Source organism: Triticum dicoccoides, chromosome 4B, assembly GCF_002162155.2.
Source record: "Triticum dicoccoides isolate Atlit2015 ecotype Zavitan chromosome 4B, WEW_v2.0, whole genome shotgun sequence".
NCBI classification, from domain to species: domain Eukaryota; kingdom Viridiplantae; phylum Streptophyta; class Magnoliopsida; order Poales; family Poaceae; genus Triticum; species Triticum dicoccoides.
Window position 1 is genome coordinate 482,508,965 of NC_041387.1, and position 25,468 is coordinate 482,534,432.

A 25,468-nucleotide genomic window follows, 5' to 3' on the forward strand; every position below is an offset into this window, starting at 1 on the left:
GACCATCAACACTTGTTTGTTCTTCTGCATCCCATCTTCCGCAGTTTTGAGCATAGCGAATAACTCGTTTGCACATTTCTCTGTCCCATTCATGTTGTAATTCATGATAAAAGCATCATAAGATGGGGGAGTGAAGCAAGCACAATATATGTACCGAGTGTCCGAGGAATTCCGAATTCCAGAGAAGCCAGTCTATGAACATAGCCAGCGAGCTTCACTATATGCTCACTCACTGAGGAACCCTCTACCATCATGCATTCAATCAAGGCCTTAGTTATTTCAAAACTTTTGGTCCTTGCCTGCTTCTTGTATAGAACTTCTAGAGACCAAATTATGAATTGAGTGGTAGAACGTTCAAAACATTTATATACTTTAGGATCCATGCAAGTCAACATGAGGCACTGGACTGACTCATAGTCATCACCATGAGCAGTGAAAGCATATTCAACTTCTTTTGGTGCATCCTTTGCAGGAGGATCATGTCGGAGTAAATGACCACGGGTAGCCTAGCTGGCTCCCTTTGGCCCTTCAAAAAAATAACAGGCCGATCGAGCCTTCAAGCACCCAAGGCGTAAGGCCGCCTTCCCCTGGTCGGCTGTCTCACAAGCCGACTACCGGAAGGCGGCCTGGCCCTAAACTCTCGTGAAGAAAGACACCGGGAGGCCGACTCCAAGAAGCCGTCCACGAGAAGACTGGCTCCAAGGAGCCGGCCCCTGGCAGGCGGCCAAGATCGTGCCCTCAAAGTTTGCACCCCCATAATGGTGATGAGACGGGGCGTGGCAACAGTGAAGCCTGCCATCCCCGAATCCCGAAGCACGCATGGGCACAGTGCATCGTATGGGGCAACCATGACCCGTCCGGCGTGGCAATGTTGCCATGCTGATCATGACGCACCCATGACGGGCTGTCAGTACGGCCCGCAGGCGGCGGGCCCCTTCGGTCAGAGAGACACCTGAAGGCGGCCATGCCTCCCACAGTCGGCCTGGGATACAGCCGGCCCTCAACAGCCGGCTTGCTCCCTCCCTCGAAGCATGCACACCATTAAGGACACAAGACTAGGTAAGGCTACAGTGAGAGCCCGCCAGGTGGCGGCTATGTAGCCACGCTTACCTCGACAGAGCCCTCGTCATCAAGGGTGAGGCAACAGTAACTAGCCCCCGACAAGACACCCAAGCGGTGGGGCCGGCCTGTCGACCAAGAGGCCGGCAGCCGGCGGGACCCACCAATCGGCGGGCCCCAGCGGACAGCCGAGAAGCCGGCGAACATAGACACTGACGGCTAGGGCCCATGCCCAGCCGGATTACCATTGTACCCCTGGGGGGTAGGCCTATATAAACCCCCTCGGGGCACCCATGCAAGGGGTTGGACTCTGATAGTTTTAGACACAACATCGAGGGGAGAAGAGAGCTAGCCTTGCCCTTCTTCTTCCTCTCGCCGAACAACTCAAGGAGCCTCTTGTAGCTACTTTTTGATCTAGTGATCATGCGGAGACCCCGCAGAGCAGGACTAGGGGTGTTATCTCCAAGGAGAGCCCCGAACCTGGGTAAGATCCGCCGGCGTGCATGTCTTCGCCTCATCCCGTTTCCAGGCACCGGCGATGTCTTATTGGCTCCCACAATGATAAGCCATCCGTTGGCATATGTCGCACCTACCACCCGACAGATCACCTAGGGGTTGATCCAGCACATACTCCTTCTTTGTACTTCCGAGAACAAATCTCAGGTTCTGGATCCAATCCGCAAAGGAAGGAGAAGGGGCCGACGGTCAGCGTGGAGATGCAGGAGGAACGGTTGAGGGAGGATGAAGGACAGTGTACTCACCTTTGGTCTCTCGATCACCATCTCTTTGCTGCCCCATGGCCGACGAGGGAGATATCTCCAAAGGCGACAGGGCGGCGCAGCAGCGGGAGCGAGGCCAGAGCGAGTTGTTGAGCAGAGCGGGGAAGGATAACGAGGTGAGTCCCTTCTTTTCTGTTGCTCTGTTTTTTAAAAAGAGGCGTGAGGTTTTCTTTTATGCAGAGAAAAACTACAAATTGGTACTACAATACTAAAACCACAGTTGTTAGGGGCAATCAAACAACTCATTGTAAATAATACTATAGTAATCTCAAAAACTGTAGTATTCTTGAAATACTTATAAAATACTTTGCTATCAAACGGGGCCTTAATATTTTTATTCCCTAGAAACGCACATGCATTCAACTAATGGTACTAATGCTACAACTTCCTCGGCCAATTACACCTTCTGATGCAAAGAGCTGCTCATGAAACTCCAACGTCATGTGCTCAAGCATGGACGAGTCCTCACAGATGGTTCCATCTTCACGTGTCAAGGGTGTGATGTGCGTCGACCAGTAGCATTTTTTTTAGCACGACCAATAGCATCATTCTGGCGCTGACCCCGGTTTCACACTAGCCGATGGGCCCAAGAAAATTGACGGGCTACACCCATCAGCAGTTTGGCTAAAAAGAACAGCGAGTTTGTTGTATTCATCTTCTTTTGCTAGCACTCTGTGCTGCATTATTGAGGTTGAATGAAATCAATTCCTTGCAGCAATGCACTACTGGCACTCCCTCCGTTTTTATTTATTCTGCTTTATAAAATTTGATCAAGCTTATAGAAAACAATAAAAGATTTACAGTAACAAATTTATATGATGTGAAATATATGCAATGATAAATTCAATGATACATATTTGATGGTGTATTATGTTAATATTTTTTTTGCAAACTTGTTAAAAATATATGAAGTTTAACTTTAGACAAATTTAATACGCGCAGTAAATAAAATCCGAGGGAGTAGTGGAAAAACGAGACCTTTTGCAACGTCTACTTGCCATGGGCGGCTCCCCCATCCCTGACTCCGTCACGTGTGTGCCACAGTACGCAACGCACCAACGTTTCCCATGCTTGGACGGCCCCAGAAATACAGCCGTTGCGGCGGCGCCGGCACGGTCTACGGGCACAGTCTCTCGTGCCGCCCATCGGATTCCATTCCACGGAGTACTCCAGTAAACAAGCCCCCGTTGTCTACCTGTCTCCGGGTCCCACGTACAGAACCCCCCACGTCTCGTGTCGGTAAAAGAAAAGGATATCGCCGTTTCAGTTCTGTCGGTAAAACTTCACCCGATCGCCTTCTACTCCCCAAATCTTACTCCATACCCACCTCCAATCACTCTCCCCCCGGCCCAAAACCTTCGTCCGTGCAAATCTCACCCCGCTCTCCTCCCTCCCTCCGTCCCGCTCCACTCCTCCAATAATGCCGCTCCGCGACGGCTGCCGGCGGCGGCTCCAGCGCGCCCGCGTCCTCTGTCTCGCCGCGGCGCTGTGCGTGCTCGCGCTCGCGCTCGTGTCCGACGCCTCGCCGACGCCTGTGTCGCTACTGGGCATCAACTACGGCCGCGTGGGGAACAACCTCCCGCCGCCGCAGGCCGCGCTGCCCCTGCTCCAGGGCCTCGGCATTGCCCGCGTGCGGCTCTACGACCCCGAGCCCGGCGTGCTGCGCGCCTTCGCCAAGACCGGGATCGAGCTCTACGTCGGCGTGCCCGACCAGTGCCTCGCCGCGGTCGCCGAGCCAGCCGGCGCCACGTCCTGGCTCAAGGACAGCATCCTGCCCTACCTGCCGGACACCAAGATCGTCGCGCTCACCGTGGGCAACGAGGTGCTCACGGGCAACGACACCGCGCTCACCCGCAACCTGCTCCCGGCGATGGAGTCCCTCCACGGCGCGCTCGCTGCGGCCAACCTCGACAAGCAGATTGCCGTCACGACCGCGCACAACCTCGGCGTCCTCGGGACGTCCTACCCGCCCTCCGCGGGGGCCTTTCGGAAGGACCTGCTCCAGTACCTCTGCCCCATCCTCGACTTCCACGCCAAGACCGGCTCGCCGTTCCTGGTGAACGCCTACCCTTACTTCGCCTACTCCGACGACCCCAAGGGCATCCATCTGGACTACGCTCTTCTCGAGCCGAGCAACCCCGGCGTCCCGGACGCCAACACCGGGCTGCACTATCCCAACCTCCTCGTGGCGCAGGTGGACGCCGCGTACCACGCCATCTCGGCGGCGAACAGCGCGGCGGCGCGGGTGGTCGAGATACGGATCTCCGAGACGGGGTGGCCCTCCGCGGGCGACGCGAACGAGAAGGCCGCGACGCCGGAGAGCGCGGCTCGGTACAACAGCAACGTGATGCGGCTGGTGGCGGAGTGGAAGGGCACGCCGCTCAAGCCCAACGTGCCGCTGCGCGTCTACGTGTTCGCGCTGTTCAACGAGAACATGAAGCCCGGGCCGGCGTCCGAGCGCAACTACGGCCTGTTCAAGCCCGACAGCACGCCGGTGTACCCGCTCACGTACAAGCCTGCGCACGGCGACTTCACCCCGGGCGGCAACAGCACCGGCGGAGACAACGACTACTACGACATCTCGGCCGCGTCGCGGGAGCCCACGGTGAGCTCTACTCTTCTTCTCTGTCACTTGTTCATGCTTACATTGACCTTTTGGTGGAAAGGAGATGACACTTTGGGTGATTGCATCATTTCTCGCTGCTTTTGCGCACTCGAGAGTGCACATGCCGTAGGTTGACCACGGTCTCAACGTAATTCAGATTGTGCAATTAGAAAAATTTCCTGCGTAATCGACATCAACATCAGTTGTTTATTCCACACAGATCCAGATTCTGGCAATCGTCATCTTGAAAATTAGGTGTGACCCCTCCGTCACCATCGACCAGATTCTTCTTTCCTCCCTGAGTAGAAACTTGACATCATTCTCAGGTTTCAAAACACTGTCCACTTCTTTGTGGAAAGGAAAAAGGCTTCCAAACTAAATAAGTATACAAAATAGTAGATCTGGTGACTCCAGCAAGAGATAGTAGATCTGGAGTTCTCACTTCCCGTTATTTGATAGTCAAAATGCCAAATGCGCGTCTAGAATCGAATGCAGTGTCCGGCAGGTGTTCTTTACGGGGCCGATCTGTTTGTCCTTTTTCTCAGTAAAATCAATGTTCCTCATTTTATTGCTTTCCTCATGTGGTGTTTCTCGTTTGTTTGTTGCTTGTGATTCAAAAGGGTCGGCGGTGGACGTGGGCGCAAGCTGCTGTGGCAGGAGGTGCTGCTGCCGCCCTCATGGTTGCAGCCTGAGGTACTGAGATCATCATGGAGCGTGCCACTCTCGTCTTGATGGCTGAGATTCAGGGGTAGGTAGATAGGAAGGGAATATAACTGCCTGCTCTGGAGCAATGGTGTTGATGATGATCCTGATCCTCTGCACGGCGTTCTTTTGCCGTTGTGTTTGCTGAAGACGAAGACTGAGTCCGAGATGTGGATCTGGGTAAGCTGATGAAACGATTAATTTGATGGCATCGAAGCTATGTATTTCATCTTGGTGCCTTAAAAACCGCTGATCGTTGGGACTAAAATAGACCCAAATCATTCGGTTTTAATTGCCCTTTAATAGAAATGTTCTCTTGAGTAGTACCCCAATACTGCTATCTACAAATATACATGAGGTGCAAAAGCTGAAGACCGTTTTCCTATCATCTTGAGATTTACGAGGTCATCGTAGGCGCCTTTTCATGGACAGAAACGTTTCCTTCCCCTAAAAACACATCGCCGAAAATCCTGAAATAAATTCAGAAATAATGCAAGCACCGGGACTTGAACTTTAGGCTGGAGATACCACTATCCCTCTAACCATTCTCCTTTCCAAATAATGAAAATAAATGAAGTTACTCAATTTCATCTGGAATTCATCAGTTAAAATAGTGTGATAATGTTGAGATTGCTCATGTCGAAGGTTAAACTTTTGTCATCTGGCACACAACGATCAGAAAATGGATTCGGTAAAAGGTACAGTGCCACATGTGAGATCCTATCCTTCTTTATGTTGTGTTGTTGCAGTCAGATACGAGATTCAAACTTCTGGGTACCTTTATGTTGTGCATTGTTAATTGAGTGTCTTGTACAGTAGTACTAGTTGCCCACATTTTGGTTATAGAGGAGACAACCGTTACTACTCTTTTTTTTTAAGTTAAGCAACCGTTACTACTAGGAGCCGGTCATAGTTCTTAAGATAAACAAATTATCACTCCTTGCTAAAAACAGCTGAAAAGTCATGCTGCACCCTTTTTTGGGAGCGTCATGTTGGGCCTCTTTGGAACGCACATCAATAGGACGTTTGACATGGGAGTGTGAAGTTTTTGGTGGACGGGTACATTGAAGGACTTCATTTCAAATGATACAATAATGATATTTCTAAGTTAAAAAAATCCATGAAAACTTATTCATATACGCGACGTATCTGTAAAATCTCATTCAAAAATATTATGATTTGCAAGCTGCACAAAGAAAAAACAAAATTCCGGTCCAACAACAACAAATGGCTCATTCTCATGTACATATTTATTTTTTCATATACACCACATATGAAAGTATATTTTTATGAAAAATTTACTGAACGTATTATATATGTATTTTTTTTGTAAAGTCCACTATGGAGCCCGTCCTCCATTTGCTCTTTTGGGTTTGACACATAGCGAACGCATAAATAGAAAATTACATGACATATGCACAGACAAAATTTCCAAGAGGCGAGACCTCGCACTAGGATTCTTCTGGAGTTCCGGTATAAAAATCACTACCTCGCCGCAAAAAAAATGAAAAAGAAAATCACTACCAATTTTTTCATTCCTTTGAAAGTTGAAACAAAGAGCAAGTAGGCAGCAGTTTCTTAAAAAAAAAAATCTGTTCGATCCAAAAGGTCCCTGCCACACGTGCTCCTTGCTGGCTATCCCTTGTCCCTTTCGGTTCGCTCCAACTCAGTGCGAACGAACAGACAAAACCAAGCACAATTGGCACCACCGTAGCGACATCGTCAGGAATCTTCATCGTTGTTTTCAGGATGCACTAGCGTGTCGACAATGTCAGGAATCCTGATTGTTGTTCGGTGCTAGTCTCGTGACGACGATCGTGATTTGTACCGTGCGCGTGGATGATTGTTCCGCGACTAGCGAAGTTCCTTTTCTTTCGCCAGGAGCCCTGCACTATAAAGCAGTCCAGCGATGTAACCAAACAGTATAGACATTTTCTTAAGGGACTAGACCCTTTTCGGTCCCTATGTAACTAAACAGGAGATATTCCTTTTAGGGGGCTAGAAAAAAATTCTATTAGAGGGTCTTTTTTCTTTAGCATTTGGGACTAGAAAAAGTCTAGTCCCTTACAACGAAACACCCCGTACTGTAGCAACGGTCTTTTTTCCTCCCTCTTTCATCTTTTAGGCCAACTCCAGCGCGCGATCCCATCCTGTCCGGGGGTGCATCCGTTTGGGCAAAACGGGCATATCAGACGGCCCAGCGCGCAAGCGCAAACGTACTTTTGTCCGTTTTATGTCCGTCCCATCCCGGACCCAAGTTTGGGCCGCTTTTGAGGTGAAACGGACAACGCGCGAACGAATGTCCCGCGTGTGCTTGTCCTCCCCTGGCCCGCCCGTTGGTGGCAAAGGCCTCCCTTTTTCTACCCCCTCTCCACCGAGCGCTTCAGCCGCACCCCTACCACTTGCCCTCGCCGCCGCTGCCATTGCCGTTGTGCAGCTCGGACGCGCGCTCGCCCAGCCCCCTTTCCCCCGATGCCCCCGAACTTCCCAACCACGGCCATCTGATTTGCGCACCCGGCGGGCGGATTTGGAACGGATCCGGCCGGGCTTGAGCTCGCCCGGCTGTAGGAGGCCGCTCCGTGCCATGGACTGGTCGGGCACCGGGCTGAAAGGCCCCGGCAAGGCCGCATGCAGGTAGTGACTCCGCCTCTAGCCGCTCGGATCTACACCATCGACGGTTTGCCGGCAGATACACGAACGACCATCGGCCGGGCTTGTTGCTGGACCAAAAGCTCGTCGGCGTACCGTTGCCACTCATTAAGTGCGACGACTGCCTAAAGAAGGTCTTGGGCCGTGTGTCTACAACGCCGGAACATCCCGGATGGGTGTTCATCAAGTGCTCAACCAATGGGGTATGTGCTACTTAGCTTCGGTTGTGCTTTCGGATTTGACTAGTTGTGCTAACTTAAATTTTTCTTGTGTAAAATGGATGCAACTTTTGGTATTGGGAAGAAGAGTACATCGATATATTGTTAGAGCGCAATTTAGTAGATGTTCGTGCATTTTTAGCTAGAATAGAGGCTAGAGATGATACTAGTGCCCTTGTTCCTAGAGTAGAGGCTAAACATGAGACTAGATGCAAGGAACCAATGTCTACTTCTTTACACTCGAAGAAGAAAGAAGCACGCAAGATCGAGCCTCCGTAGATCAACAATGAATGCATCGAGAAGGCACTAATCCAACTTACGGGAGCAGTTATGAAAGTTGGTTATCTTCTAAAATATCTTCTTGTGGTTCTTGTTTTCTTTGGTCTTACTTTTCTAGTCAAAATTTGGTGATGTACTTTCATGTATCAAAAATCAATGATGAAAAATAAGATATGTGCTTCTAAAGAAAAATGTACGTGGTCAGGATGCGTCCGCGCATTGGTCGCACGATCGGCGCATCCCAGAAAAGGCCCGGACATGACCCCATTGCCCTACCCAAACAGGCAAAATCCGGGCAAAACAGACGTCCATTTGGGGTCGTGTGCTGGAGTTGGCCTTACAATTTGCTACGGTCCCTTTCGTATTCCCTTTTCATCCTCGTGTTGTCTGCCTCTGCCTTCTGAGTTTTGTGCTCGGGTGACCCCACTCCCGATCATTAGTGCAGGTGTGCAGCGTGCATGCAAATGCCTTGGGACGGTGATGCTCAATTAACCGGCCACTTAGAGCAACTTCAACCGGGCGACCCAAGCTATCACACATGTTTGTTTTAGTTGAAACGGACCAAAACACCGGCCCGACACGTGGAACCAAACCCAAAACACATTCATTTGGTGTTCTTCTGGACGCATTTCAGGGCCTGTTTGGTTTGCTTCCAGAGAAAGCTGCCTGACTCAGGCATGAATCTCAGGCGTTGGATTTCCTAAGCCTAAGGCTGAGATCGCTGCCTGAGAAAAAACATGCATGTACGACCTCCATCCAAATAAGCCCCAGACCCATATTTGTGCCCCTCGAACACGAAAAGCGGACGCGCGTACGCCACGGCCCTACCTGTCGCCGCCCAACCACCGCATGTGGTCGTATTAAACGCGGGCACCTACCTCAGGCCCGCCTGGCTGTGGGTGGAAGCTGCGGGTTGCCATCGTTTTTAATGCATGTGCGCGGGGAGGGGGGGTCATCTACTCCCCTCCACCATTCCACATATAGCCAAGCTTTCCCCCTTGCCGGCGACAGCCAAACCCTATCTCGCCATGGAGTTCTTCGGCAAGGGCAAGGGGAAGTTCTGCCCAGCACGAGCTCGTCCTGCATGCCACTGCCGCTGGCTCCATGTCACGATGGGTCGCCACGGGAAAGGGAGCGGTTGTACATTTTGGTGCACCAGACGCAGTGGCGCTGGCAGTGCCGGCAACCGTTGCCCTATCCAGATTTCAACCTACCCCATGAATGGCATCTGGACCCCCACCGCATCCTGGTGCTGGTGGTGGTCGGCGTGGGCATCGCGAGCTGCTGACGCCGGAGCAGCGGCGACTCCCTGTGTACGCGCCGGACTCTCCCAACTGGAAGGTCTAGTTCGTGCTCGAGTACAAGGAGGAGCACCGCCGCGGCGTGCAGCTCAACCCCGCCATCCCACCGCCGCCCCGGGAGGTCAAGCCGGAGAAGGAGGAGGAGGCGGCCTACAAGGCCACGCTGGAGGCGACGACGCAACGCGCTCTGGAAGAGAGCAGGCGCGACGAGGAGGCGCAGTGGGAGGCCCTCGTGTTGTCAGCGGCCGGCGACTGCATCATCCCCCTATCGCTGCCGCCGTCACTACCCTGAGCCCAAGGTTGAGTAACCACCCACGGAGCCCAAGCCGGAGCGGTACCAGTAGACCGGCCAGCTCTGCGAGTGGGTCCGCGCACCGCCCATGTGGCTCGGCACGACGACGAAGCAAGAGACAGCGTACATCCAATAATGAAGGGCACGCGCGCTGGCGGAGGAGCGCACCAAGGGCGAGCGACGGATGCAGCTGGAAAGTTGCTGGGCATGGGAGGAGGAGGAAGAGTGCCGGGAGACGGAGGAGGAGGACGAGCGCACCTGCCGCAGCGCAGAAGGCTGCGTAGGCCTAGGAGGCGGCATTCCCATGGGCTGGCCCGATGCTGGAGTTGATTGACCCCACTGGCCTCGGGGAGGACGGTGACGCCTAGGGCAGCGCATGGGGAGACGCAATTTTTAAAAAAATTTATTAATTTTTAAGTGGACTTTTGCCGATGTTTAATGTTTAATTATGTTAAGTTTGAACTTGGGTGTGTGTGGGTTTTTTAAGTCCGCACACAAAAAAATTCATCGGGCTAGCGTTTGGTGCATGCGCCGATGATAACCCACAAGTGTAGGGGATTGCATCAATTTTCGAGGGTGGAGTATTCAACCCAAATTTATAGCATCAAATTTATAGCAGTAACGGTGGCAAAAGTAATAGTAGCAGTTTTGTAGTAATCATAACAATGGCAATGAAAAAGTAATGGAGCAAAGATCAATATGAAACGAGCTCATAGGCAATGGATCAATGATGGATAATTATGTCGGATGGCATTCATCATGCAACAGTTATAACCTAGGGTGACACAGAACTAGCTCCAATTCATCAATATAATGTAGGCATGTATTCCGAATACAGTCATACGTGCTTATGGAAAAAAAACTTGCATGACATCTTTTGTCCTACCCTCCCGTGGTAGTGGGGTCCTATTGGAAACTAAGGGATATTAAGGCATCCTTTTAATAGAGTACCGGACCAAAGCATTAACACTTAGTGAATACATGAACTCCTCAAACTAAGGTCATCACCAGGAAGTGTCCCGACTATTGTCACTCCGGGGATGCCGGATCATAACATGTAGTAGGTGACTATAACTTGCAAGATAGGATCAAGAACACAAATATATTCATGAAAACATAAAGGGTTCAGATGTGAAATCATGGCACTCGGGCCCTAGTGACAAGCATTTGGCATAGCAAAGTCATAACAACATCAATCTTAGAACATAGTGGATACTAGGGATCAAACCCTAACAAAACTAACTCGATTACATGGTAAATCTCATCCAACCCATCACCGTCTAGCAAGCCTACAATGGGATTACTCACACACGGCGGTGAGCATCATGAAATTAATGATGGAGGATGGTTGATGATGACGACGGCGACGATTTCCCCTCTCTGGAGCCCAAAATGGACTCCAGATCTGCCCTCCCAAGGAAGAACAGGGCTTGGCGGCGGCTCCATATCGTAAAATGCGATGAATCATTCTCTTTGATTTTTTTCTCCCAACCGTGAATATATGGAGTTGGAGTTGAGGTCGGTGGAGGTCCAGGGGGCCCACAAGGACAGAGGGCGCGCCCAGGGAGGTGGCCGCGCCCTCCACCCTTGTGGCCAGGGTGTAGGCCCCCTTCAGTTGATTCTTTTGCCAATATTTTTTATTTATTCCAAAACTGATCTCCGTGAAGTTTCAGGTCATTCCGAGAACTTTTAATTCTGCACAAAAATAACACCATGGCAATTCTGCTGAAAACAACGTTAATCCGGATTAGTTACATTCAAATCATGCAAATTAGAGTCCAAAACAAGGGCAAAAGAGTTTGGAAAAGTAGATACGATGGAGACGTATCAACTCCCCCAAGCTTAACCCATTGCTTGTCTTCAAGCAATTCAGTTGATAAACTGAAAGTGATAAAGAAAAACTTTTACAAACTCTGTTTGATCTTGTTGTTGCAAATATGTAAAGCCAACATTCAAGTTTTCAGCAAAGATTATGAAATAACCATATTCACAATAACATTTAGGTCTCATATTCACTCATATCAATGGCATAGTCAACTAGCGAGCAATAATAATAAATCTCGGGTGACAACACTTTTTCAAAATAATCATGATATAATATACCAAGATGGTATCTCGCTAGCCCTTTCTAAGATAGCAAAACATAAATGCAGAGCACCCCTGAAGATCAAGGATTGACTAGACATTGTAATTCATGGTAAAAGAGATCCAGTCACAGTCATACTCAATATAAATTAATAACAATGCATACAAATGACAGTGGTGCTCTCTAACTGGTGCTTTTTATAAGAGGGGGGTGACTCAGCAATAAAAGTAAATAGATAAGCCCTTCGCATAAGAAAGCAAGTATTTACAGAGGTGCCAGAGCTCAAGTTTTTGAAATGGAGATAAATAATATTATGAGCGTTATGCTTTTATTGTCAACATAACAACCAAGAGATCTCGGTATCTTCCATGCTACATACATTATAGGCGGTTCCCAAACAAAATGGTAAAGTTTATACTCCCCCACCACCAACAAGCACACTCCACGACTGGTCCGAAACAATGGGTGCCGTCCAACTAACAACAATCCTGGGGGAGTTTTGTTTGCAATAATTTTGATTTGATTTGAGCATGGGAATGGGCATCCCGATTACCAGCCATTTTCTCGTGAATGATGAGAGGAGTCCACTCATCATGAGAATAACCCACCTACCATGGAAGATATAGACAACCCTAGTTGCTACATGAGCGATTCGAGCATACAAAACAGATTATCATTTGAAGGTTTAGAGTTTGTCACAAGCAAATTTACTTGGAACGGCAGGTAAATACCGCATATAGGTAGGTATGGTGGACTCTCATGGAACAACTTTGGGTTTATGGAAGTGGGCACAAGCATTATTCACGCTTAGTACAAGTGAAGGCTAGAAAAAGACTAGGAAGCGACCAACTAGAGATCGACAATAGTCATAAACATGCATTAAGATTAACCAACATTGAGTGCAAGCATGAGTAGGATATAAATCACCATGAACATAAATATCGTTGAGGCTATGTTGATTTTGTTTCAACTACATGCGTGAACATGTGCCAAGTCAAGCCACTCGAATCATTCAAAGGAGGATACGATCCTATCGTACTACATCACAACTATTATAAAAGCATGTTCGCACGCTAGGTGAACCATTATAAGCTCCTAGCTAATTAAGCATGGCATGACTAACTATATTCTCTAATTGTCATTGCAAACATGTTTCATTCATAATAGGCTGAATCAGGAACGATGAACTAATCATATTTACAAAAACAAGATAGGTCGAGTTCATACCAGCTTCTCCTCATCTCAATCATTTCATCATATATCGTCATTATCGCCTTTCACTTGCACGACCGAATAGTGTGGACAATAATAGTAGTGGACGTGCATTGGACTAAGCTGGAATTTGCAAACATTTATTCAAGGAGAAGATAAGGTAATATGGGCTCTTTGTTAGATCAACAATAATGCATATGAGAGCCACTCAACATTTTCATCGTGGTATTCTCCTCTCGACGCCCAAAGAAAATAAAAGAATTTCAAAGAAACACATTGAAATACTTTTGGAGTTTTTGTTCTTCTGAAGAAAGTAAAACAAGAACGAGAAAAACTATTTACATGGGAAAGCTCCCAACAAGCAGAAGAAGAACGAGAAATCTTTTTTGGGGTTTTCTTTTAATACTGCTACTAAGCATGCATAAAAAGGAAATAAACTGCAACTTTTTTTTTGCTTTTTTTAATGTTTAACAAAAACGCAAGAAGAAAGCGGGAAAAAGAAATAAATTAACATGGATAATACAATGAAAAAGTATGAACACCGACAACTGGAATGAGTGTGTGAACATGAATGTAATATCGGTGAGAAATACGTACTCCCCCAAGCTTAGGCTTTTGGCCTAAGTTGGTCTACGCCCATGGCTGGCCTGGCGGATATCAAAAGTTGCAGTCAGGGTTGTACCGAGTGCAGCAGCTACTGCCTGAAGGGCTGCAGCATGGAGGCGAGCAACCTCCGTCTCCCTCTCATACTCGTTTGCCTCCTCTCTGGTTATATAATATCTCCCTCTGACCTAAAAGTTAAAGAAGGCAGGAGCAGGAAGAGTAACATGGACGGCGCGCCATTTGTCAAAGATTAGTCGGTACTGGAGGAACTGTTCATTCCTCTCAAGAAACTGATAGCGCACCAAGGCATAATAATCAAGAAAAGCAGGTGGAAACTCTATGTCATTCTCCCTTATGGGTACTCCAAGATAATTAGCTAGACGAGTCGAATAAATCCCACAAATAAATCTCCATCTTTAGCATTAAGATGAACCTCCTCGCAACAATGGCCCCCGAGTTATATCACTTATCACCGAACACCGCACAATGGAGGACACTAAGATCGGGAACGCAAAGGTGGCAATGCTCATGCTTACCGTTAATGCATCAGCCTATAAAGAGAGCAAAGTAATGTATGATAGGAAAGTGAATGCTCCCCATGTTAGCTTGTGTGATATTTCTAGCTTCTCCCACAGTGATGCTAACAAGGAAAACATTGTATTCAGATTTGTGAGGTTCACTAAGAAGGCCCCACTGTGGGATTTTGCAAGCAGTATTAAAATCTTCAAGGTTCATGGTATATGATTCATCATAAAGATTAAAAAAACAGTATGGGTATTGCGCTTAGATGAAAATTCAAACCTCTGCACAAAGGAATTGGTGAGGTACTAGTATTGTTGGCACTTATCTGGTACGAAGTCCTCAAGATCAGCATTACATACACACACATCAAATTCATCCTTGAAGCCTGCATGAACCATAAATTCATCTGATGACCATTCACAAGGCCGCACTTGAGCTTCCCGTGGTAGTTCAAGGTTCAGCTCACGTATCGCGAGCCTCGGTGCCTGCTTCCTCGAAGAACCACCTTGGTACATTTTCCTGGACATTTTTCTTCCTCTGAAAAATTTCTGAATTTTTTAGCGACTCAAAATAAAAGTGAACCAAACTCAACAAGATTGGTAGCAACTACTCCTAGAAGTATCTAGAGGCTATATCATGCAACAAAACTACTTTGGACCATATAAATTTGACATGCAAGCTCAAGAACAGGTTCACATCAGCAACAAAAATTTGCAATAAATAAAGCACTAGAACAAAAACTAATTGGACCATTGGAGGAGTCACATACTGAAGAACAATCCCCCAAAACAGTTTTGTGAATGGAGCTTTGAGCAAGGAGATCGAAAATGGCAGCATGATGAGAAAGAACACGAGTTTGAGCTACGAGATGATTTTTTATGGAGGAAGATGAAGTGGATGGGTGCTGGAATAAGTGGAGGGGGGCCACATGGGACCCACAAGGTCGGGGGTGCGCCCAAGGGGGTAGGGAGCGCCCTCCACCCTTGTGGCCCACTGGTGCATCCCCCTGGTGCATTCTTAGTGCCAAAAATTCTCAAATATTCTAAAAAAAATGATACTAAATTTTCAGGGCATTTGGAGAACTTTTATTTTTGGGACATTTTTTATTGCACGGATAATTCAGAAACATACATATATTACTATTTTTGCTTTATTTAATCTAAATAACAGAAAATAAAAGATAGGTACAAAGAGTTGTGGTTTCCAAATTCATCCATCTCATGCTCATCAAAAGGAATCCATTAACAAGATTGATCAAATCTTATTAACAAACTTCTTCCGAATGATATGAAACCGGAGAACTTTCGAATAACACTAGGTTACCTCAATGGGGATATGCATGTCCCCAACAATAAGAATATCACATTTCTTTTTGACAGTAGGAAGAGGGAATTCAAAACCTCCAATAGTAATAGTTGGAATTTTTCCAATAGAATTGATACTATGAACTTGAGGTTGTTTCTTTGGAAAGTGTATTGTATGCTCATTACCATTAACATGAAAAGTGGCATTGCCTTTGTTGCAATCAATAACAGCCCCTGCAATATTCAAAAAGGGTCTACCAAGGATAATCGACATACGATCGTCCTCGGGAATATCAAGAATAACAAAGTACATTAAGATAGTAACGTTTGCAACCACAACAGGCACATCCTCACAAATACCAATGGGTATAGCAGTTGATTTATCAGCCATTTGCAAAGAAATTTCAGTAGGTGTCAACTTATTCAATTCAAGTCTACGTTATAAAGAGAAAGGCTAACACTAACACTGGCTCCAAGATCACATAAAGCAGTTTTAACATAGTTTCTTTTAATAGAGCATGGTATAGTTGGTACTCCTGGATCTCCAAGTTTCTTTGGTATTCCACCCTTAAAGGTGTGATTAGCAAGCATGGTGGGAATTTCAGCTTCCAGTATCTTTCTTTTATTTGTAACGATATCTTTCATAGACTTAGCATAAGGAGGCATTTTAAGCATATCAGTCAAACGCACACGTAAAAAGATAGGTCTAATCATTTCAGCAAAGCACTCAAAATCCTCATCATCTTGTTTCTTGGATGTATTAAGAGGAAAGGGCATGGGTTTCTGAACCCATGGTTCTATTTCTCTACCATGTTTCCTAGCAATGAAGTCTCTCTTATCATAACGTTGATTCTTTGATTGTGGGTTATCAAGATCAACAACAGGTTCAATCTCTACATCATTATCATTACTAGGTTGAGCATCAACATGAGCATCATCATTAACATTATCATTGGGTTCATGTTCATCACCAGATTGTGTATCAACATTAGAAATAGAAATATCATTGGGATTCTCAAGTGTATCTATAACAGGTTCACTAGCATGCAAAGTCCTATCAGTTTTCTTTTTTCCTTTTGTTACTAGGACTAGATGCATCAGTATTAGTTCTATGAGAATCTTGCTCAACTCTCTTAGGATGGCCCTCAGGATACAAAGGTTCCTGGGTCATCTTACTACTTCTAGTCATAACCCTAAGAGCATTATCATTGTTCTTACTATTTAACTCATTGAGCAAATCATCTTGTGCCTTAAGTACTTGCTCTACTTGAGTTGTAACCATGGAAGCATGTTTACTAGTAAGCTTAAGATCATTAACAGTTCTATTCATATAATCACTCAAGTGGTCAAGCATGTAAGCATTACGTTTCAATTGTCTACTAACATAAGCATTGAAGTTTTCTTGTTTAACAATAAAATTATCAAACTCATCCAAGCATTGACTAGCAGACTTATTATGAGGAATATCACCTTCATCAAATCTAATGAGTGAGTTTACCTCTACTACCTGTGTCGGGTTATCAAGACCATTTATTTCTTCAATAGGCGGTAGATTCTTAACATCTTCAGCTTTAATACCTTTTTCTTTCATAGATTTCCTTGCCTCTTGCATATCTTCAGGCGCCTCTTGCATATCTTCAGGACTGAGAAATAGAATACCCCTTTTCTTCGGAGTTGGCTTAGGAGTTGGTTCAGGAAGTGTCCAATCATTATCATTACTCAATATATTATTCAATAGCAATTCAGCTTGATCGACAATTCTTTCCCTGAAAACACAACCATCACAACTGTTCAGGTGGTCTCTAGAGGCATCGGTTAGTCCATTATAAAAGATATCAAGTATTTCATTTTTCTTGAGAGGATGATCAGGCAAAGCATTAAGTAATTGGAGAAGCCTCCCCCAAGCTTGTGGGAGACTCTCTTCTTCAATTTGCACAAAGTTAAATATTTCCCTTAAGGCAGCTTGTTTCTTGCGAGCGGGGAAATATTTCTGAGAGAAGTAATAAATCATATCCTGGGGACTACGCACACAACCAGGAGCAAGAGAATTAAACCATAACTTAGCATCACCCTTTAACGAGAAAGGAAGCAATTTTAGAATATAGTAATAACGAATTTTTTCCTCATGAGCAAATAGGGTGGCTAGATCATTCAATGTAGTAAGATGTGCCGCAACAGTTTCAGATTCATAACCATAGAAAGGATCAGATTCAAACAAAGTAATTAACTCAAGATCGACAGAGAATTCATAATCCTTATCAGTAATTAAGAAAGATAGGTGAAGTAGCAAACATAGGTCATATTGCATTCTAGCATTCAAAGATTTTTCTTTTAGCTTAGCTAATAGTTTCTTAAGATCATCTCTATCATTGCAAGCAAATAAGTCTCTAGCAGTTTCTTCATCCATAATATAACCCTCGGGTACAATAGGAAATTCATATCTAGGGGGAGAGTCATAATCTTCAATTTCAATAATATCATCAGTTTCAGTAATTTCATTCTCTCTAACCCTAGCAAGTTGTTCATCAAGAAATTCACCTGGTGGCACAGTATTATCAAGCAGAGAAGTAGTTTCATCATAAGCATCATGCATAGCAGAAGTGGCATCATCAATAACATGCGACATATCAGAATCAATAACAGGTGTAGGTGTCGCAAGTTTACTCAAAACAGAAGGAGAATCAAGTGCAGAGCTAGATGGCAGTTCCTTACCTCCCCTCGTAGTAGAGGGAAAAATCTTGGTTCTTTGATCTTTCAAATTCTTCATAGTGATCAACAGATATAAATCCCAAGTGACTCAGAGAATAGAGCTATGCTCCCCGGCAATGGCGCCAGAAAAAGTTCTTGATAACCCACAAGTATAGGGGATCACAACAGTTTTCAAGGGTAGAGTATTCAACCCAAATTTATTGATTCGACACAAGGGGAGCCAAACAATATTCTCAAGTATTAGCAGCTGAGTTGTCAATTCAATCACACCTGAAAGACTTAATATCTGCAGCAAAATATTTAGTAGCAAAGTAGTATGGAAGTAGCGGTAACGGTGGCAAAAGTAACAGTAGCAGTTTTGTAGTAATCGTAACATTGGCAACGGAAAATTAACAGAGCAAAGATCAATATGACACGAGCTCATAGGCAATGGATCAATGATGGATAATTATGTCGGTTGGCATTCATCATGCAACGGTTATAACCTAGGGTGACACAGAACGCTCCAATTCATCAATATAAAGTAGGCATGCATTCTGAATATAGTCATACGTGCTTATGGAAAAGAACTTGCATGATATATTTTGTCCTACCCTCCTGTGGCAACGGGGTCCTATTGGAAACTAAGAGATATTAAGGCCTCCTTTTAATAGAGTACTGGACCAAAGTATTAACACTTAGTGAATACATGAACTCTTGAAACTACGGTCATCACCAGGAAGTGTCTCGACTATTGCCACTCCGGGGTTGCCGGATCATAACACATAGTAGGTGACTATAACTTGCAAGATAGGATCAAGAACACAAATATATTCATGAAAACATAAAGGGTTCAGAGCTGAAATCATGGCACTAAGGCCCTAGTGACAAGCATTAGGCATAGAAAAGTCATAGCAACATCAATCTTAGAACATAGTGGATACTAGGGATCAAACCCTAACAAAACTAACTCGATACATGGTAAATCTCATCCAAACCATCACCGTCCAGCAAGCCTACGATGGGATTACTCACACACGGTGGTGAGCATCATGAAATTGGTGATGGAGGATGGTTGATGATGATGACGGCAAAGATTTCCCCTCTCTGAATCCCAAAACAGACTCTAGATCTGCCCTCCCAAGGAAGAACAGGGCTTGGCGGCGGCTCCGTATCATAAAACACAATGAATCCTTCTCTCTGATTTTTTTTCTCCCCGACCATGAATATATGGAGTTGGAGTTGTGGTCGGTGGAGGTCCAGGGGGCCTGATAACCTACAAGTATAGGGTATCGCAATAGTTATCGAGGGTAGGGTATTCAACTCAAATTTATAGGTTCGACACAAGGGGAGCCAAAGAATATTTGTAAGCATTAGTAGCTGAGTTGTCAATTCAACCACACCTGGAGATTAATTATCTGCAGCAAAGTGATCAGTAGCAAAGTAGTATGATAGTTTTGATAATAGTAGCAGTAGCAATAGTAACGGTAACAGTGATAGCAGTGATTTTGTAGCAAGTGCAATAGTAATAGCAGCAGTAGTAACTTAGCAAGATCAATATGTAGGAAAATTGTAGGCATTGGATCAGTGATTTGTTGGATCATATTCAGCATGTGACAGTCATAATCTAGGGCGATACAATACTAGCTCCAGTTCATGAATATAATGTAGGCATGTATTCCGTAAATAGTCATACATGCTTATGGAAAGAACTTGCATGCCATCTTTTGTCCTACCCTCCCATGGCAGCGGGGTACTATTGGAAACTAAGGGATATTAAGGCCTCCTTTTAATAGAGAACCAGGACAAAGCATTAACACACGGCGAATACATGAACTCCTCAAACTACGGTCATCACCGGGAGTGGTCCCGACTATTGTCACTCCGGGGTTGCTGGATCATAACACGTAGTAGGTGACCATAACTTGCAAGATCAGATTTAAAACATGGATATAATGGTGATAGCATAAACGGTTCAGATCTGAAATCATGGCACCCGGGCCCAAAGTGACAAGCATTAAGCATGGCAAAGTCATAGCAACATCAATCTCAGAACATAGTGGCTACTAGGGATCAAGCCCTAACAAAACTAACTCGATTACATGATGAATCTCATCCAACTCCCCACCAACCAGTGAACCTACGAAGGAATTACTCACTCCCAGTGGGGAGCATCATGAAATTGGTAATGATGAAGATCGAAGATCTCCCTCTCCGGAGTTCCAAACGGACTCTAGATCTGGCTTCCCGATGAAGAACAGGAGACGACGGCGGCTCTGTCTCGTGGAACGCAATAATTCTCTCCTTGTTTTTTTTGAAAAAATAGGATTTTATAGCGTCGGTTTTAGGATCTGTGGGGCCACCAGGTGGGGACAACCCACCTGGGCGCGCATGGAGGGGGTGGCGCGCCCTAGTGGGTTGTGCCCACCTAGGTGCCCCCCCTCCTGTGGTTCTTGGCTCCAGAAATTCTCTTTTATTGTATAAAAAATCCTTGCAATGTTTCCTTCCATTCCGAGAATGTTTATTTCTGCACAAAAAACAACACCATGGTAGTTATGCTGAAAAGAGCGTCAGTCCGGGTAAGTTTCATTCAAATCATGCAAATTAGAGTCCAAAACAAGAGGAAAAGTGTTAGGAAAAGTAGATACGACGGAGACGTATTCTGGCCCACAAGGACAGAGTGCGCGCCTTAGGGGGTGGCCGCACCCTCCACCCTTGTGGTCAGGGTGTGGGCCCCTTTGGTTGATTCTTTCGCCAATATTTTTTATTTATTCCAAAACTGATCTCCATGAAGTTTCATGTCATTCTGAGAACTTTTAATTCTGCACAAAAATAACACCATGGCAATTCTGCTGAAAACACCATCAGTCCGGGTTAGTTCCATTCAAATCATGCAAATTCGAGTCCAAAACAAGGGCAAAAGAGTTTGGAAAGTAGATACGATGGAGGCATATTAGCCGACCCAAATGACAAAGTGGACTGATAACCCACAAGTATAGGGGATCTTAAAAGTTTTCGAGGGTAGAGTATTCAACCCAAATTTATAGATTTGGCACAAGGGGAGCCAAAGAATATTTGTAAGTATTAGCAGCTGAGTTGTCAATTCAACCACACCTGGAGATTAATTATCTGCAAGAAAAGTGATCAGTAGCACAGTAATATCATAGCTTTGATAGTAGCGGTAGCAGCAACATTAACTGTAACAGTGATAGTAATAGTTTTGTAGCAGTGACAATAGTAACAACAGTTGTAGTAACTTAGCAACATGTAGGAAAATCATAGGCATTGGATCGGCAATTTGTTGGATGATATTCATCATGTAATAGTCAAAACCTAGGGCGATATGGCACTAGCTCCAGTTCATAAATATAATGTAGGCATGTGTTCCGTAAATAGTCATGCGTGCTTATGGAAAGAACTTGCATGACATCTCTTGTCCTACCCTCTGTCGGTTCTATATCCGACATATCTTGTAGTAGGGGTCCTAAGCAAGGTGTCTTTGAGCGATGGTAACGTGGACACATGATTTTACCCAGGTTCGGGCTCTCTCGAAGAGATAATACCCTACGTCCTGCTTTTGATTGTATTGATATAGGTGTAGTACAGAGTACATATAGCTACCACGAGATAGTTCTAATGAATATTAGATACCTATTGACTAGCCTGGCCTCGGTTTATATAACACACTAGAGGCCTAGGGTTTAGGAGAGTCCTTGGCTTGAGCGCCAAGTCTTGTGGAGTCTTCCTTGTATGCGGCATGGGCTGCCTAAAGTGGACAATTAGTGGATCGCCATGGGGGTCCTCGGCCCGATCCAGCTGGCCGGGAGACGACGTGGTGAGTACCCCCTAGTCCAGGACACCGTCAGTAGCCTCCTGAATCGGTCTTCAAGTTGGGGGCGCTCATTGATTCTTCCGAACTGTTCTTCATCTTTGGTCGTCAGTCTTGAAAACTGGTTGACAAATCTTCTCATCTTCAATCTTGAGGATTGCCGAAGTGAATCCGAAGAGTTTACACGTTGGGTATCCGAGGAGCCCCTTTAAGTTCTCGGCCTTTATCAGTGCCTTGTTATTTTTTACGCCACACCTCGGGTTTGAAGTTGTTCCCGTGCGACGGTGTCCTCTTGCATCCGAGCTCCAACACCGGACTGCATTCGAGGTATCTTTTGCAGCCGAGCACCAACGTCGGACTGTATCCGAGCTCCAACACCGGACTATATCTGAGGTGTCATAGATCACCTTGGCTTGAAAAAGTTTAAAGGAGGTTATCCGAGCTTAATGCTCAAAAGTTCTCTATGGAGCCAACCACTTGCTGTCGAGCTTTATGTCGGTCTGCTTCCAAGGTGATGCACCACCTCAGGCTTGGGTTGATTGTTTGCGGATTTTATTTCTGATTGATGTAATTTATTTACTGACGAGATATATAGTTAGTAGCCCTCAAGGTGTGTGTGTCGGCCTAAAACCCGAGATGCACATTAGAGGAGGTAGTGATCGGCGGACGGACCCTTGAGAGAGGGTTTTGAGAAGTCGCCGCAATATATTAGCTTGATGCCGGATAAGTCCCAGATGGTACCTATTGTTGTCGAAAGACGCGTTTGCCCATAGTTCGGTCAAGCCGAACACTGAGCACTTTGAATTTTTTGCATTAAATAGGCAATGCAGTAGCCCCCGAGACACTGGTCGGGTGGCAACACCAGATCAGGGGATCGATGTGCCCCTTTAATATTAGTAAATGATAAGCCCGAAGCCCAGTAGCCCCCGAGCCTTAATGTGGGCACGAGTGGCCGAATTAAGGATCGATATCCGGAGTAAAATCACAAATTATGTGTAATGATTCTATGTATCCAAGTACTTTACATCATTAATGCTTGGATCCACACTGTACAAAACTTTGTTGACCGACCATCAGCTTCAACCTCCTTGGCCAGTAGTCGGGGAGTGTTTGTCCTACTTTATAAAGCATTTATGAGGGCAAAGATTTATGGCAAACAAGGCAATCCGGCCATACGGTTTTATAAACAAAGGTATGCAGAGAGAATGTTATATTACTATTTAATGTAAGAAACATCTTCCAAAGAAAATAGTCCCGCTATCGATTCCTTTCTTTGGGTTGTCATGCCGACCATGATCATGAAACCTCACCTCCGATCAATGCGGGAGAAAAATATTGATGATTTAGTTTGGGGAAAGTTCCCGAACTATGTGGTCTTTAGCGAACCTAAATTTTCACTTTCGTCGTTGCCGACCAATTATATTCTTAAGATAGCTAGCTTCGACTTCACCCAGTCTGAGGTACTAATCCGGAGGACCCGGTAGTGACAATCACAGAGGTGCTCCCTTTACCGCCTAGCCGAACAATCGGGGACGTAGGGGTAATCACAGGAGCCAGGCAACCCATCTTGGCCAAAATCTTAAGTCAAATTTGATGCATATTTATGGCTTTATAACGATGATTACGGAAGGCAGCACTTGTATACTGAATACAAATGTTGATGATATGTTTATTTTGACTTCGTTGCGACTGTTTATCAGTTGAAAGTGGCCCATCGTCGGCTTCCACCCCCTTGTAGATGCTACGCAGGGTGTTTCTGCAATAACAAAACAACCCTTAGCCGACGTCTCGGTGCCCGAAGCCGGTTGTGTTAGCGGAAACGAGGCAATCAGATATGCGGGATTTATAACTTTCACTTAGTCATAGGAGCTTAAAGTTGGGAGGCCAGTTACTAGCTCCCGATTAGTGTTCAGCGACAGCTTAGGTCAAGCCGTAAACATTTCGGCCAATGTTATGAACGGCCCGTATTTTAACACGGGGTGACCTCTATCAATCTTATAGTTTAACACAGCCATCGGATCGTTGACCAGTTTGCGCTTATTGTGACAGTCAGTTTTCGGCTTTCTCCACTGAGGCACTTAACCATGCGAGCTGGAAGCACAATCGTAGTGGTTCTGGCTTCGCACACCTAGCTGAACAAAGTGGAACGTAGGAGGCAAGCACAGGAGCCAGGCAACCCAACTATTGTCCGAAGACACAATTCGAAACCGATGCATATACAGCAATGTCCGAGAACGCTATGCCGAGGACTCCATGGGGTACCTTGGTTTTGGTGGGTTCGGCTGTAGTCTTAGCCCCCCGTTAATATTGCCAATGCTTTAAAGGCGTCTGGCATTGTATTGCTCAGGAACTAGTCCTGATGTGGCGTGTATTTTGTCAACACCGAGGTGCAGTCCGGCGGGAAAGATGTCGAGCTGTGGGTCAAAAAAGATCTCCTGAGTTGAATTAGAATGCAGGGAACCTCGGTTATGAGGATGTCCCGCTTGCTGAAAGAAAAACATACAAATAGCTAAAAAAAGTGCCATAAGCTCGAAAAGCCAAAAAAACGTATGTAAAAGCTTGACGTCCGAACTAAATCAAGTCATTTGGTGCCAATCCAAAAATTGGTCTTAAATTTTTTGTGCTTTTGTCATGCATTAATATGACATATCCAATCTCAAGACTTCAAGCGGGTCAGCCTGCTTCAACCTCCTTATCCCGAAGGCGGAGTGCTTCTCCGAGGCTAGTTTGGCGAACTAAACTCGAGCGGATTTAGAGAGAAGCAAGGCTATCCGGCTATTGACCATACACTCGAGTCGAAAAAGGAGTGGTAGAAAAAGACTTTGCAACGACCAAGAAGAAAACACATTTACTATAAAACGGCTCATATAGAATTTTAAGAGCCCCAAGTTAACATGGGGAAAGGGAGTTTCTTTTAACAAACAACATATGTGAGCATGGTCGAACTGAACACAAATTAAAAATTTAAAACTTTGAGCATGAAAGCGACTTAGCTGGTTAATGTGTTTGGCATTGACGACGTGGTCCGAGCTTGATGTGGGACAAGGCTCCAGCCCCCAGGCTAGTCCCGAGGTGGCGAAGCGAAGAGCTCGACACTCCGAAGTGGCGAAATATCATGGCCAATGTGGCGAGGTGGAACCCCCAGTCCGACTGAGGCGATGGAGCAGGACGAAGGTATGATGTCGAAGTCCCCGGCGTGAGTTAATGAAGTGATGATGAAGCCCCCGGTCTAGCCGAGGTGACATGGTACGTCGGTACGCCGAGTGACAGCGTTGCCCAACCCGGATCATTTACCTATGCACATAAAATAGTGCAAGCCGGAGATAATAGTAATAATAAT

At 45.8% G+C, this 25,468-nt stretch overlaps 1 protein-coding gene across 1 annotated transcript; it reads left to right on the plus strand.

Annotated features, from left to right (window-relative positions):
* The first annotated feature begins 3,145 nt into the window (after positions 1-3,145).
* On the plus strand, positions 3,146-5,513 carry LOC119291004 (glucan endo-1,3-beta-glucosidase 10-like). The gene is made up of 2 exons (XM_037569688.1): positions 3,146-4,443; positions 5,064-5,513. Exons 1-2 carry the CDS (start codon positions 3,259-3,261, stop codon positions 5,133-5,135), a joined length of 1,257 nt encoding a protein of 418 aa, XP_037425585.1. The 5' UTR covers positions 3,146-3,258; the 3' UTR covers positions 5,136-5,513.
* Positions 5,514-25,468: the final 19,955 nt, after the last annotated feature.

What these genes read in the sequence shown, in the direction of transcription:
- LOC119291004 (XM_037569688.1), top strand. Translation starts at nt 3,259, where the DNA reads ATGCCGCTCCGCGACGGCTGCCGGCGGCGGCTCCAGCGCGCCCGCGTC. An exon ending in CCGCGTCGCGGGAGCCCACG is followed by an intron (nt 4,444 to 5,063) that starts GTGAGCTCTACT and finishes GTGATTCAAAAG; the next exon opens with GGTCGGCGGTGGACGTGGGC.